The 15779-nt window shown below is 33.9% G+C and overlaps 1 protein-coding gene across 1 annotated transcript in view; it reads right to left on the bottom strand.

Moving 5' to 3' along the window:
* Positions 1-15779, bottom strand: part of FSTL5 (follistatin like 5) — a 491494-nt gene that overhangs the window by 235995 nt on the left and 239720 nt on the right. Inside the window, exon 5 of the mRNA XM_016200335.2 lies at positions 9614-9810. Coding sequence (XP_016055821.2) covers positions 9614-9810 — 197 coding nt within the window. The remainder of the gene's footprint in view (positions 1-9613; positions 9811-15779) is intronic.

Here is a 15779-nt window from a genome sequence, read left to right as displayed (position 1 = left end):
AAGTTATCTGATTTCTTTCTCATCCAAATTATTTTTCCAAACTAATTATGACCATGCCAAAGCCTCAATGATCTTAGTGAAATTAGAACTCAGGGCTTTTCTATCTTAAAGAAAGTTGATCACATTTGTGAAGTTGAGAAGAGGCAGATATATTCACTTTTCTCTTGGCAAATGCGTAAATTACATCTAAGCCCAAGAGGCAGAAAATAAAAATATTCCTTTGGCAGAATATCCATCTCCAGACATTAGCTTTAAGCTTCCCCTTCATACTCAATATGGGCTAGCTCTTCTACTAACTAGTCTGGACACCTCCCTGTATACTTTCTCTCTTTCCTCTCCTCTTTCTTCCTCTCTCTCTCATTCTTTCCATTCTCTTTACAAAAAAATATGCCAAGAACTGTGCTGAGGTTGGAAATAAATTAGTAAGTAAGAATGGCATAATCTCTGCTGCCAAGGAGGTAATATTCTAAAGAGGATGAGAGGGAACATGTAATAAAAAAATTAAATAAACAAGATAATTACTTTTAAACAGTGCTCTTCTCAAAATAAACAAAGTGAAAGGACAGTAAATAATTAGTATTATAATTGTTTAATCATATGTAACTGATACCACCCTAGAATATTTATATTAAGAAAAGGAATAAATGAAAATAAGCACATTTTTTAAGTTCTGCTTTAGGTTTTTTAGCATGTCTAATATATTAGAAAACATTGAAAAATAATAATAATATAGGGCCAACATTAATTCTTTTGAAAGACCAGCTAAAGAGAGAACATTATTAAACCTCTGTTGAGAAAAAAAGTATTTTATTTTTAAGGCCTTCTATGTGGCTTGCAAGGGTTTTCTATATGCATAACAACACTTTAAATCCACCTTGACATTCTAAAGGAAAGATGCTACAAGTAATATGTTCATAAGTAAAAAATAATGTTAATTTTTCAGTTGTGCATATTATGAACAGCATTTAAAAAAAACATTTGAAACTACTTAAGTTAATCTAGGCATCAGTTATTAACAAAGGAAGGGAGCAAATGGAATCAGACATTAAGCCTGATGAAGCAGGAAGTAGCTTTGCAGCCACCGCACTGGGGCAGAGAACCAGCTCCGGGAAGTTCCTCTGCTGAGGCATGTGAAGCAGAAGCCCAGATGGCACAGGGGAAGTCCTTCCCCTAAGCACAGGCACAGCGGAATCCAGGTGAGGAGGCAGGAATATGAGGCATGCATAGTAGGGGCTAAAATGGCACCCGTAAAGGGGAGGAGTCTAGCCTGGGACAATCTGGGAAAAGGGTCGCATAGGGTAGGGAAATGAGATCCTGGAAGATTAGGAAAAGGGTTTGGATAGGGGGATGTACCAACACAGACCCAGGGAGATTCAGAAAACAGATCTGATCATTTGAAAGAAAGCCTACTCTCTCCCAAGCCATGGAAATATAATCAAAGCTCAACACAGGCCCAAGGTTCGGGCTCTCGCTTCCTCGGCAGCCGCCGGTGGGCCTGGGTGTGCCAGCAGAGCAGGCTCATGCGAGGGCCGGAAGTGGGCCAGGAAGGAACAGCTATTAAGCTCAGCTCCTGAAGCTTGGCATGCTTATGCCGAAATAATGGCACAGCATCTCTGGGCCCCCCTCCTGGGCTTGGTGGGACCAAGTGCAGGCCTGAGCCCTAGAGGCTGGACTTCTTTCGCAGGGAGGTGGAGCTGAACTACCTGGTCATGGATGAGATAGTCAGGCAGCCTCTTCAGGGGCATCCATGCCCTGCAGGCCTTTCCACTACATCTTGCCAATACACCTCAGATCCTCCCACATGGCACAAATCCCCGAAATTCATTTCCTAGGGCTTAACAAGCACCTATTTCCAGACCAGGGTACCTCCAGCAACAGTTACTTGTGCTTCCAGATACAATTGAGAGTACTGGTTTTTTATTGTAGCCCTGAGCTGCACCAAAATCCACAATTACAGGCCTTGCCTTTCTCTACGTGCTAATTGTTGCTGTTATTATTACTCTGAAATCTTTAGCTTTGAAAGCATATTCCCAGTACTACTAGGACCTAACTACCCATATTGCCAATGCTTTTCTGAGTCAAACACCTAGTTTCTGTGGCCTTATTTTGAATACCTGATAGGTTTATGGGCTTTAAAATGTTAAATAGGATTAATTACCATGTCATTTCCTGGAAGTTCTCACTTATCATTCTTCTGTATCCATACAAGTGTTTACTTATTTGTATTTAATTTGTTCCCACTAGAATAGCTTTGTATCTATGAGACAAAACAATTCTTACCAATCTCATGGTGTTAAATAAATATGCTGACTAGACATCAGAACCTTTTCAAAACATCTTTAAAAATGTAACAGGCTTTATAAACACAATATAAAGATTAAGGGTCCAATCCCCATGTAACATTTCTAAAAAATTTTAAAGAAAATTGTTAAGTATGAAGGTCACAAAAAACACCATTGCCATGTCCATACTGTTAGCTTAAAAATATCTAGTCTTATTTGTGCTTGCTTTTTATTTAATTTTGTAAATGTATTCACATATGGTAGTCATTGAGCAAATGGCTTTTTAAGTCAAATATGTATAACATAATCTAAATCCTGTGAACACATAGTTCTTTTTATTATTTTAATAAAGAGTTGGCATTTGTGCACATTAGGTAAATATTTCATTCTAATATGCATTCCTAATGTGAATTGGCTAATTAAGATGACAGAATCTAAATGAAGAAAAAGCTAAATCAATATACTCAATACAGATGCTTATTTAAACTCAGAATCACGAGAGAATGACTTTGCTTACTTAAATTCTATGGGTGGGTTATTTTATGAAATGGGAGAGAACACAGAAGCAGATTTTCAAAGCTGTCAGAACAATTTCACCCCAAGAATCCTATATTTGCTGCTTTTAAATTAATTAAACAAGAAGATCATTAGACCAAGGCAGCTCTAATGCAAAGGTGCCTACCAAGCAAACCAAAATCTAAGCCTATAAATGCTTCAAGGTTATTAAATCAAAACCCAAGGAAATCCAATCACAAACAGCCATTTGATTTAAACTACAGCTGATCAATAATTTCCTTAGTTTGCTTTTGCCTTTTCTATATAAAAGTTTCCCCTAACTTCCTTCTGTGGAGTGCTTCTAGTTATTTCCAGTTTGGCTTCCCATTTTGAAATAATCTTTATTCAAATAAACTCTCAAAATTTTAATATGCCTCAGTTTACTTTGTATTGTGCCAACAAACTCAAGAGTGCAATTGCAGTGAGTGATGTCAGCCTGTGTATCCCCTCATGTTACCCTGAGGATCAAATATATGGGACTGCAATGCAAGAGATAGTTATCCATTCTCCTCTAAAAGACAATTTGCACAAATTCTTTTGTGCTTCAGACCCTAACTTACTTCTGAAGCCCTATGAAACCCAAGTCTCTGTGGCTGTGCGCATCTCCCAATCTGATCCAATCTCTATTTCTTTCCAACTTGAACCCATCAAAGTGCCCTCTGGGAATCCAGCTCTGATCAGGAAATTCTCTTTTGTCTTCTATTTCTTATAAAAACATGTTCTTTACCATACTGACTTTAAAAAAATTCTGGCTGCTCCTTAAGAAAATCACTTGTCCAATAATTTTAACAATTGGAGGATATTTTTTCTCTCAGATCCATTCTATCCAGTGCAAGGAAGATGATAAAATAACCACATGCCTCCCTATTGGCACTTCTTGATTATTTCCTCTTTCCAAACCAATATTCACCAGAGGATAGACAGATAGATAGGTGATAGATAATAGATAGATGATGGATAGATAGATGATATGATAGATGATAGATGATAGATGATGATAGATAGATGATAGATAGACATAGATAGATGATAGATAGATAGATAGATGATAAATAGATGATAGATAGATAGATAGATAGATAGATGATAGATAGATAGATAGATAGATAGATAGATAGATAGATAGATAGATAGATAGATGATAGATGATAGATAGATGATAGATATAGATAGATAATGATAAATAGATGGCAGATCGATAGATTAGATAGTTTGATAGACCCTACTCTTTGAATCTCAGGTCATTCAGCTACATAGGATTCTCTCTTATTCTCACTCCATAATTCATGAATGGATAAAGCTCCTGGTTCACAATATTTCTGTTCACTTTTACTCTTTCAATATTCCTAGTGACTTCAATATCCATGTGAATAAATGACACAGAAGAATTCTATGATTCTTTTCATAACAAATGATCATTAACATTTTCTCTTCCAATGACCTTTTCCTACATGCCAGCCTGCCAGGAGAAACTTGTTTATACCTTAGATCATATCATCCTGAAATCTTGAGGAAAGGGAGAGCTATGAGATTTTACTGCACTCTGAAGGTGTAAAAAATACGTCAGAAGACAGAGGCTAGGAATTTCTATTACTCTCCAGGACTGAAGATATATTTTCCCCACAGGGAGGAATATAACAGATATTGGTTTCTGATATTCTATAAGTTGCCATTCATTTTTAATAAAGGTAAATGTTGTCAATTGTGAAATGCGATATATTTGGTTATGCAAATTGAGGAGGAAAATCTAAAGTAGAACCATATTGTTTTGCATAAAAAATTTGGAGGCCCAGATAAAATTGAGGATTTGCAGTTGAGGAGTTGAGAGGCAAAGCTGGGGACTGCATCCATGGTAAAGGAAAAAGGCAAAGCCCATGGGAAAAGTGTGTCAAGGCTTCATCAAAAAGATTTTAATTTGTGATTTGTGCAATATGTGATGTCAACCCAACCTCTGTATCCCTTATACATCTTCAATGAACTCCACATTGCTTTTTGCAAATGAAAATTTGTGTGTGTGAGTATGTGTGTATGTGTAACTCAAAGAGAAGTGAAAAGGGAACAACAGACAACAGACATTACTATATCTAACAGGTATTGTATAGTAGTATAATAATATTTTTACTATTACTGTTACTATAACTCAGTTACTATAATATCTTTTTATTTCATATAACAATTTTGTGGGCAAGAAAAAACTCTGTTAAACTAGGTATTTGACATTTTGATATATAGAGATATTTCAGTATAATATATATCATCTCAAAATAAATATATATGTAATTCTTTTTTATGGTTACTTCAATTTAACATTATATCTGCAAAATCAAGAATACTACATACTCTGGGGGAAAATGTACAACATCACAGGCTGCAGAACAACATTATTTACTCTAGAATAGAATTCAGGATTTAACAACACTCATGCTAGCTTTATGAGATAAGTAGATGAGAACTTCAAGTGACATGAGCAAAATAAGTAACTTGTTATCATTTATTTTTTCTAATATCTTAGAATCACCAAAACTAATTCTCTTCTTCTGCAAGACAATTTTTTCATTGTAAACCTTGGTATTAAAACTATTTGCATGATTAATAGTGCATATATAGATTTTTGTGTCATAATAACTGGTAACTAATGATATTTGATTTGTTCTAACCTACTATCCGACAGTAAGCAATAAAAAATGCAAAGGCTGAGTTTGAGGGAAACATCGATCAATTGCTCATTTGTTAAATCAACCCTATATGCCCTCTTTATTTCCATTATCATCACAGCATCCTCACAAATATTAGATTTGAAAATATAATTGTAGCTAACAATTACATCATGCTTTCTATGTGCTAGTCATGTTCCTAAGAATCTTACATATTCTGAATAATATAAATATCACATAAAATTTTATGTAGTAGGTAGTTATCATTGTCAATATACAGAAAAAAAGAAACTAAGACACAGAGTTTAACTTGCCAAAAGTTACAAAGTAGTAGAGATGTGATTTGGACCCGGGCTTTATAATCAAAGTTCTAAACCACTATGCCATGGTCCTGAAAAAGATCATTTTTGAAAAATATCCTAGGACTGCCAGGCCGGGTGTGGCTCAGCGGTTGAGCATCGACCTAGGATCCAGGCAATCAGGGTTCGATTCCCGGTCAGGGCACATGCCCGGGTTGCGGGCTCGATCCCCAGCGGGAGGCGTGCAGGAGGCAGCCGATCAATGACTCTCTCATCATTGATGCTTCTATCTCTCTCTTTCCCTCTCCCTTCCTCTCTCTAAAATCAATAAAGACATATTTTAAAAAATATATATCCTAGGACTTCATCAATTTACGGCCACTCATTTTTTGCTATTTTAAACATTCTCTTTTGATCTTTCGAAGTGCATATTGCATCTTAATCTTTGTTGATTTCTCTTCAATTATAACCTGTTTAAATTATTCCAGATCCTCAGTTGTTTTAACATAAATTTTATCAACTTCATAAAACAAGAATCTTTTGAAAGTACAAACTTCCATTTTGTGATAAGTTTGCAGTTTATTGCTGGATATTTCCAACATAAAAAAAATCAGCCTCAGTCTGGAAGACTAAATGTTCAGTATCGATAATCAAATTAAGCTGGAGTGGTGAAGAAAACCTATTTCTATTACTAGGTGGTTTATTTTAGCAAATATTTCCTTGCTATGACAAGTTGTTAGCTTTGATAATAAAGATCCTAACCCTGTAGCTACTGCTTTCTATTGTCTTTTTTCTGTCAACTAGATAGACCTCTAAATTCTAATTTACTTGAAAATCTGCAAGAGCAACTCTAGAATATATATTCATTATGCAGAGTAAGAATAAAATATGTACAGCCAGCTTTCCTGCTGCATTATAAAACCTCAAAGCCCAATTATGTTCTTTAATTTTTACTTGTCATTGACAGTATCTTAGGTTGCATGCTACATTTTCTGCTAATAATAGCTTGTAAATTTTTAAGAGACACCATTAAGATCCTTTCCCTCTTAACTCAAAGTTAAATTATTTTTAAATTTTATATTAATTTATGACATTTCATAAGTAAATTTTATATGTATTATTGATTATAACACAACATACATATTCTTAAAAAGCATTTGCAACTTATACACAAGTTGAAGACAATAATTGTGCTATAAATTTATTATATCTTCTCTAGGGTGCCTGTTATAACTTTGTGCTCTTTTCATAATTGATTGCTGATGGATGAGATGCTAACATTTCCACTATAGGCTGCTGAAGGAAAGGGTGACTTATGTGGTGTGGGATGCATACAGAAGGAAGTCAATAAACATTACCTTCCCAGATCCTTGCTTGCATGGACCTAATAGATGGCCAAGATAACAATGGAATTCTGCAGATAATTTTTGCTCTCACATCAGACTTTCAGAGGAATTGGAAATACACTTTCCAAACATAAAGCAAGTTCCAATCAAAGGTAAAAATACTAAACTTTAGATCAGATGAACTTTATTATGGGTTGAATTGTGTCTTTCCAAAAGATATTTTAAAGTCCTAACCCCTAGTACCTCAGAATGTGACCTTTTTTGAAATAAGGTTGTTAAAAATATAATTAGATATCTTAAGATGAGGCCATGCTGGAGTAGAGTAGACCCTGATCCAATATGACTGGTGTCCTTTTAAGAAGAAGCAAGCTGATGTGAAGGCAGGCACACAGAGAAGGCAGTGTGACTGTGGAAGCAGAGGCTGCAGTGATACGTGTACGAGCCAAGCAACTCCAGGCTCTAATGGAAGCTGAAAGAGGCAAGGAAAATCCTCTCCCAGATGCTTCAGAGGGAGCATGGCCCTGCCAGCACCTTAATTTTGGGCTTAAAGAGGCTGAAAGAAAGTTTGTTTTAGCCACCCAGTTTGCGGTACTTTGCTATGCCCACCGTAGGCAACTGAGACAAACTTGAATGTAGCAGAAACTTCACACATGTACAGATGAAGGGCTGCCACTGTCATTCTATAATGATTAGCAATTTTCTTTTGGGATTTAGATGTGGGTATTATGGGTATTATGCTAATAACTAGATTTGGTCGGATCATGTTTTGTACTTAACCAATGATGACACTGGTGTAAATGTTAATAAAAACTAAAAATATTATAAAAGTAAAAATAAGAAGTAAAAAGCAAAATCACAATATGTTCAAATATGTTAGACACACCTAGATCAAGGTGGCATGCCTTAATTATAAATTCATTTTAATTTAATTAACTTTTTATTTCTTATTAATATAAATATAAAATTCTAAAGCATTTCACTCCTGAAAAATAAATCATAAGGTATATGACAACATGATAGCTTAATTAAAAGTTTTCTAATTTTGCCCTAAAATTGTAGAGTTCTGATGCTTAAATCCTAGTGCCTGGGACTTAATAACTACTCAATAAATGTAGGCTGAGTTCAAAAAGATAATGAAAATGATATATATTTTAATTAACTGGAATATCAAGAACTATGGTCAACTTGCTCACAAGGTCACTTTAATATGAAGACTTGAAACTAAGTTACACTATTCCAAAGCTTAGAAATACTTGCATGATAAGGCCAATATTCTATAATGGCAGATTTTTTAAATAAGCCATAAAATTAACCGTAAAAGATGAATGGTATAATGTTATGGAAATAGACTATTGATTTCTTTTAGAAAACTGTATTAACTGCTATACACTGCTATACAAGACACACTATAGCAATAAGTCAGCAACATTCCTTATTGCTATCATCATTTTTCTAGTCACTCTAGGTTGGCTTTTTCTCTCTATTACTTCTTGAAACCTGTATCTATTTCTGAAGAAATTGTATGGCCCTTATTTTACATTCCCAGTACTATCCGGAACTAGTTTAGATTCTTTAATCTGGATATTCCAGTTTCCTTCAAAACAGTCTATCTGTGTCACTGACACACACATAAAGATATTTCTATTTTTTCAAGTGGCTCACATAAAGATGTTTTGCTTATTTATGTATTCTCTTTGATAACAAGTTTTTTTCATGTATCATTTAGGTGACAATTTTCAAAGAAATTAAATTTAATAATGTGGAAAATATTAAATAAAATTTAATTATATTATAATTGAGCCCTGATTATTGAAAAAGTGCCGAAATATGTCCATAATTCAATATCATCTTAAATAATTTATTTACGTTATGTTGTTATAGATGTGTTCGATGGCTGGTCAATAATTCCCTTAAACACAAAATAAACAAGGTATTATTGACTGATAGAAAATTAAACATTACAATGGCTCCAGAATATACCTGAAGATATCACACAAATTCTATAAAATAGAGAACTGGTAATTCCTTTATGTATTTAAGGTACAAAAACTAGTCAAATATCTCTTTTTTAAAACTGTAAAATCTAACACAGTTCCTTGAAATTAACATTGTTTATACAGTAGTCAGATTTTACTTTTAAAAATAGTGTATGCCGCCTGGCCGGCATGGCTCAGCGGTTGAGCATCGACCTAGGATCCAGGAGATCACGGTTTGATTCCCGGTCAGGGCACATGCCCGGGTTGCGGGCTCGATCCCCAGCAGGGGGCGTGCAGGAGGCAGCCGATCAATGACTCTCTCATCACTGATGTTTCTCTCTCTCTGAAATCAATAAAGATATATTAAAAAAAAAAGTGTATGCCCACATCCTCAAATAATATAAAGATACACTTTATTTATAGAGAATAAATTCACACAAAAGTAAATATATTGAATATGCTCAATTTAAATAAGTTTGTTAATTTAATCATTAATCATACCTGAGTTAGTTCATTAATATCTATAAGTCCGTTACTGTCGGCATCAAAATATTTAAACATTTGATCCACCAACAACTTCTTCCGAGATATGTCATCATCGTTAGGGTTTTCATTTTCTTGTGTAATATATTTTTGATTTTGTAAATCTAAAAGCATGCTTTTCATCTTGCTGTATTCAGTGGCCTTGCAGTTATCTCCTGAAACAAAAGAACTAAGTTATTTTCAAAGCAATATTATTGAAAGCAAATCATTTACTTTATTCATGTTTAGAAGCTGATATCGTATAGATATCATACTTTGTCTATAATTTTTATGTTTCTGCTTTGCATACTTTACACCTTGTACAAGGGAAAAAAAGGTTATTTTCATGGCAGGATGTAAAATTTTCATCTCTATCAAATCTGATAACAGTATATTTACTGTGTATTTTCTCTCTGCCAAAGTCATTGCTTCTATGAGGGGCATAGAAACACATGCTAGCTCTAATTGGCCCAGTGCTTAAATACATTATCTTAGTTTTAATCCTCACAATACTTCCCTGTATTGATAGTTTCACAGGTTTTGAATGTGAGGCACAGGGAGATAAAATGGCTTGTCCAAGGCAAAGGGTTACATTATGTAGAATTTTGCACTTAAACGCATATATATCTGGCTCCAAAATACTATAGCACATTTTTAATTGGAAATATGTGTTTTTATATTCGGGTTTGTTTGGAAGAAGTTTATACGTGCAGTGTATTTACATTTTTTCTTGATTCTATTTATAATGCCACTAAGCTCATACTTGTGTTCTTCCAAAAGTCTTTACTTAGCTTTCTGCTCTTCATTTATCTCTCCTTTTAGAGCATCAGTGTATAACATGATTTATTTCCATTTTGTATTTTAAAGTTTTAACTTTCCAAATTTCATCTCCACAGCTGAAGTATAAGTTTATTGAAATCGTGATGTATTACATAGTTTCCATATCTCCCACACTATAACCATCAGAATAATGGGAACATAAACATTAATGAAAGTAATTGCTTGGCTTAATGTCTTCAAAAATAATTGCAATCATTCTAAAACCTTCACATGATTATTTTAGAAAGGATTTTACTTACAATGGATTTATAGCAATGTCTTTATAAATAGTGCACTGAAATGAACTCCATATGATTGAGATCAAATGTGATATAAACTATATTATAGAAAATACAGTTAATAATGTAATTTATAAGTGAAAAAAAAAAGGTATTATATGACCTAAGCAGTTTTTAGCACATATTTTAGAAAAAAAGATAAGTTTATATTTGTGATCAATTTTGACAATTAGGATTTGACAGAATGTACAATTTTAAAAGAAGATTTCCAAGGAATTTTAAGTATCCATCTGAGAAGCCTGGGTTGGAAAGCAGGATTTGAAGTCTCATTCTCCTTTAAGACAAGACAGGAAACAATCTCTGCTGGCGAGAGAGACTACCTTCTTTTCCAAAGACAGTGAAATGACTACTGTTGTTCATCAATTTTAGGGTTTAGCAATCCTGTTGAGAACTTCATTTTTTACAAAAAAACTAAACTGTGTGTTTCAGAGTAAGTCAATTTTGCATTATTCTGTTCTCAATATAGAATAATAATAAGGCTATGTTTTCATAATAGCAAAGAAATCACTGATACAGGAGAGAAGTAATCACATCCAGAGGGATAGGTAGCAATTTTTCCATGAAAGCAGCCTGAAAGGAGCCTTCAAGTATATGTGTGTAGGTGTGTGTGTATGTGCATGTGGGTATGTATTTGTGTGTGCGTGCACATGTGGGTGTACTTTAGAAAGAGAGAGAAATATGATAAAAGAATTGGAAAAACATATAATAGACCATTCCAATTGTCCCACCTGGTATTTCTGTATTTGACCTTGTATCTATATGGCCTTTCATTTGACTGATGGGAGGGAGGGGATTTGGAGGACCTGACTTGTGATCATAGGCATTGACGAGATCAAAATGTTGATGAGAGACAGATGGAAAATAGAATTTAAATGCTCAAAGTCTTTTAACCAACATTTAAAATTTAGGGAAAGGGGTACGATTTGTGTTGTTGTGCTCTAATTTTGATCTAATCAAACAATGTGATCATCATATGCTCTCTTTTAATACTTGTGCTTCCAAATTGTAAATTTCCTAAGTCCAAGCATTGAGGCATTGCTGGAAATCCAAAGAAAATAAAAATAAAAGCTTTGAAGTCAAGGTCTACATATTATATGAAAATATATGATAAATAGTTATAAAATTATGTAAAAATTTGTATAATTTAAGATTTAATAAAAATCTCTGTCACAGATTTTTTAAAGTAATAAATAGGTGCAACTATTATTAAAAATAAATTACAGGTAATGCAGGCTTCCTATGTACCAAGAACTTGTACTTATTAATCCATTTAACTCTCACAATAATCCAAAAAGATAGACAATATAATTATCACTATTTTATAGATGATGAACCAAAGCACAGAAAGATTATATAACATGTTCAAAGTTACAGAGCTAGAAAGAAACATAATGATTTTTACACGCAGGCAATATCTTTTCTATCCTTTATTCTCTACTTCTCTTATCTTCAGAAATGAGTTTTAAAATCAACTTATACACAGATTCAGTAAGTTTTTTCAAGGATTATTGGTAAAGTGAAAAATAAATATAATAATAAACTCAAGGCAATATCACTGCTTAAATTACAGGTATAGAAAGCAGAACTCAAAAAGAAAAAAAAGGAGTATCTGAGAAATAGAAAAAGTGTAAGAAAGTACTGAAGAGGAGGAAGCTAAAAGGAAAATAACTTTTCAAGAAAGGGTATGATGAAATGCCAAATAAAAAGAAGATAAAAACATGCTCATTAAATTACTTATATTAAAGGTAATTGTTAACTTTGAAGAACAATTTTAGTGAATAAATAGAGCAGAATTCATATAATAAGGAGTTAAGGGGGGAAAAAACAAAGTGAGGATTTGGAAATATTAAGTAGTTCCTACACTTCCAGTAAGTTTCACTGTGAAAGAAAACCAACTGGAATTATTAATAAAGAATAGACATTTAGAAGTAAACATCAACAACTCTTTAGAAAGCATGGCCTCATCCAAGAGCAGCGTCAGGCAGGAAGGTAAGACCATTCTGTTGATTAGCTTGCTTTGGTAGGACGCCTTTCCCAACACTTAACTGCTGTCCTCGACTGGTGTACGGAAGGGAAAGAAATGCTTCCCTGCTTCACCTCCTGCTTTGGGAGCACAGGAAGAAATCTGCTCTGGGGACACTGTCCTGGACACTGAGAGCAAGACAAAGGAGGTTCCTGTGTAGCAGAATCCGTATCATCTTTCTCCCTGTGACACTGCTGCGGTGCTGATTCTCGACTTGGAGTCCTTCTGCGGAGGGTGTTAAAATCCATCTGGCCTTGCAGGGCCTGGAAAGAGGCAGGAACCCTGACATTCGAAGGCCCCAACCTGTGTAGCTGGGGGTACCTCTCCAAGTCTCCATGGAACTGAGGATAAATGCATTTTATGTCTGATAGTACAACCATCAGTACTGAGTAAGTGCTAAAAATTATAGACTTTATATATATATCAATTATGCTTACTATTATGTTTTTCAAAGGCTGTAATTTGTTTCTATCTCTTTGAAATTATACTTTCATCCTTCCCTCCCATCCATCAGTAAAAAGTACCAATTCCCTTCAACACAATAATATCCAAATCTAAGTATATAAGAATACCATTATTCTCTTTTTAACATTTATATTTAGAATTTGATTAATGTTATTCTTATATAACTGAAATCTTCAAACTTCAAAGAATAAAAAGTGAATGCTTTCATTTTAGTGTCAAATCTATTCAGTATTGGAATATACATTGAAGTTATTTTTTTCCCCTCAAACCATTCAATAATTGCTAATAGAACTCTTTTATATAAGTTTAGAAAAATATTTTGTATTTCTAGGAAAGAAATATGTCAAAACTTTAGTATATAGATTTAATAAGCTTATATGAATAAAATTTAATAGACAACTACTACAGTCATAGTAAGGTATAGGTTGTTAAACTATGTGTATGAAGGAATTAAAATTATCTTGGTTAAAAATAGTCTGAATGAAATTAAAACAAATTTTAACTGAAATATCTATTTAAATGTCAAAATGATATGGGTGAGTATGCACTGTTCTGTGTTACATGAACTTTACTTAAATGTTCTTATTAAAATGTATATTATAAAATTAATGTAACACTACTATATTTCAGATATTACTATAATTCTTGGAATTTACTAATACAAACACACATCAGATACCACTTAAAAAAATTATCTTTATTGCAGAAAGTATTACAGATGTCCTTTTTTTCTCCCATTGACCCCTTCCACCTGCTCTTGCCCCCTCCCCAGAAAACATGCAGAACATGCTGTCAGAAACACAATAAAATAAAATAGAGCATGGCATGATGGTGACATTGATAATGTAGAATGCTCAAAAACAGAAATGAAAAATGTAACTTTATCTTACCAGATATAAATAGCACTTCTAGTGTTAATTATCATAACTGGTCAAATGTGTTATTTAATGCTCAGTGAATTTACCAACCTTTTAAGTCACTATCTTTAGAGTAAATACTTAGAAAATCTGTGCTTCATATGAAAAAGCACACCTATACAGAATATATAAAAGTTGATGTTGTTCAGGAGTGTGTGACTTTTTTTTCCTAGTAAGTCTTTCTTTTTTCTGGCAATCTATCTACAAATATTTTGTACATAATATGTTAGGCTTTCCATCTTATAATCCTACAATTACTGTTAAAATGAGTGCATATTGCCTGAAATATTATATGGCATAGAGCTTATAATTCTTTTTGTGGTAGCCTGTGTTTTATAGAGGTTGTAAATTTTGACTTATATTACCCAGGTTTATATTAACACTAGGAATAAAGTATATTTAAAAGATATTCTTTAATTTTTAAATAATTTGACCAACATTGAGAAAAAATTGACCAAGTTACAAAAAAAGTAACTATCACTGTATCAAATATAGTCAAAACTAAGGTTCATGCAACTGCATTAAGAACAGGTCTCTTGCCCGGCCGGGCGTGGCTCAGCGGCTGAGCGTCAACCTAGGATCCAGGCGATCGGGGTTCGATTCCCGGTCAGGGCACATGCCTGGGTTGCGGGCTGCAGCTGATCAATGACTCTCTCATCATTGATGTTTCTCTTTCTCTCCCTCTCCTTTCCTCTCTCTGAAATCAATAAAGATATATTTTAAAAAGAAAAAGAAAAAAGAACAGGTTTCTTGCCCCAGCTGGTTTGGCTCAGCGGTTAGAGCGTCAGCCCTTGGACTGAAGGGTCCTGGGTTTGATTCTGGCCAAGAGCAGGTACCTCGGTCATAGGCTGGATCGCAGCCCTGGTGGGGGGCGCCTGCAGGAGGCAACCAATCAATGTCTCTCTCACATTGATGTTTCTTTCTCTCTCTCTTTCTCTATATATATATCTCCTTTCCACTCTCTCTAAAAGGCAACGGGAAAAAATATCCTCAGGTGACGATTAAAAAACAAACAAACAGGTCCCTTAGTGCTCTTGAACAATAAATAATCCTGTTTAATAATTTTATCACATCATTCAAATATGTGGTTTTCAATGAAAATTTTGCTGTTTGTATTGATGTTATAGAAGTTATGCTATTTATATCTATGAAGCCATAGGCATACAATGGCTTTATATATACAAAACAATTATTATGTGTTGTAGTGTTCTAAGATTTACAGATCATTAATTTAACCTCTATAATGCCCTATGAAGTAAGTACAATTACCACACCATATTCTTAAAAACATAGTAAGCCCAATAATATAATTTACCTGGCATTTAACTTTACATGAAAACTTGAGAAACTTCTGACTCTGCAATTATAAGCCTGCCACTCATAAATTAACACAAGATTTCCTCATGAGGTGCACAGAAATCAAAAGGTGTATCTACTGGTCTCTTGAGAAGATAGAAAAGCTTTAACTGTTCTTTCTCCCATGTTATTCTAAAAAATTGTGTGAAATTTTGTCAAGATCTTTAGTCTTCTGAGGAATGCCTTCATGCATGAAATCTCTTATGCTCAATATTAAAGCTTTTTTCCCCATCTCTTCTACACTGAGAGAAGTATTTTGGTTGGTA

The sequence above is a fragment of the Miniopterus natalensis genome, chromosome 4, assembly GCF_054644295.1.
Source record: "Miniopterus natalensis isolate mMinNat1 chromosome 4, mMinNat1.hap1, whole genome shotgun sequence".
Taxonomy (NCBI): domain Eukaryota; kingdom Metazoa; phylum Chordata; class Mammalia; order Chiroptera; family Miniopteridae; genus Miniopterus; species Miniopterus natalensis.
The sequence above is the reverse complement of the archived record's forward strand: the minus strand, read 5'-3'. Positions and strand labels throughout refer to the sequence as shown.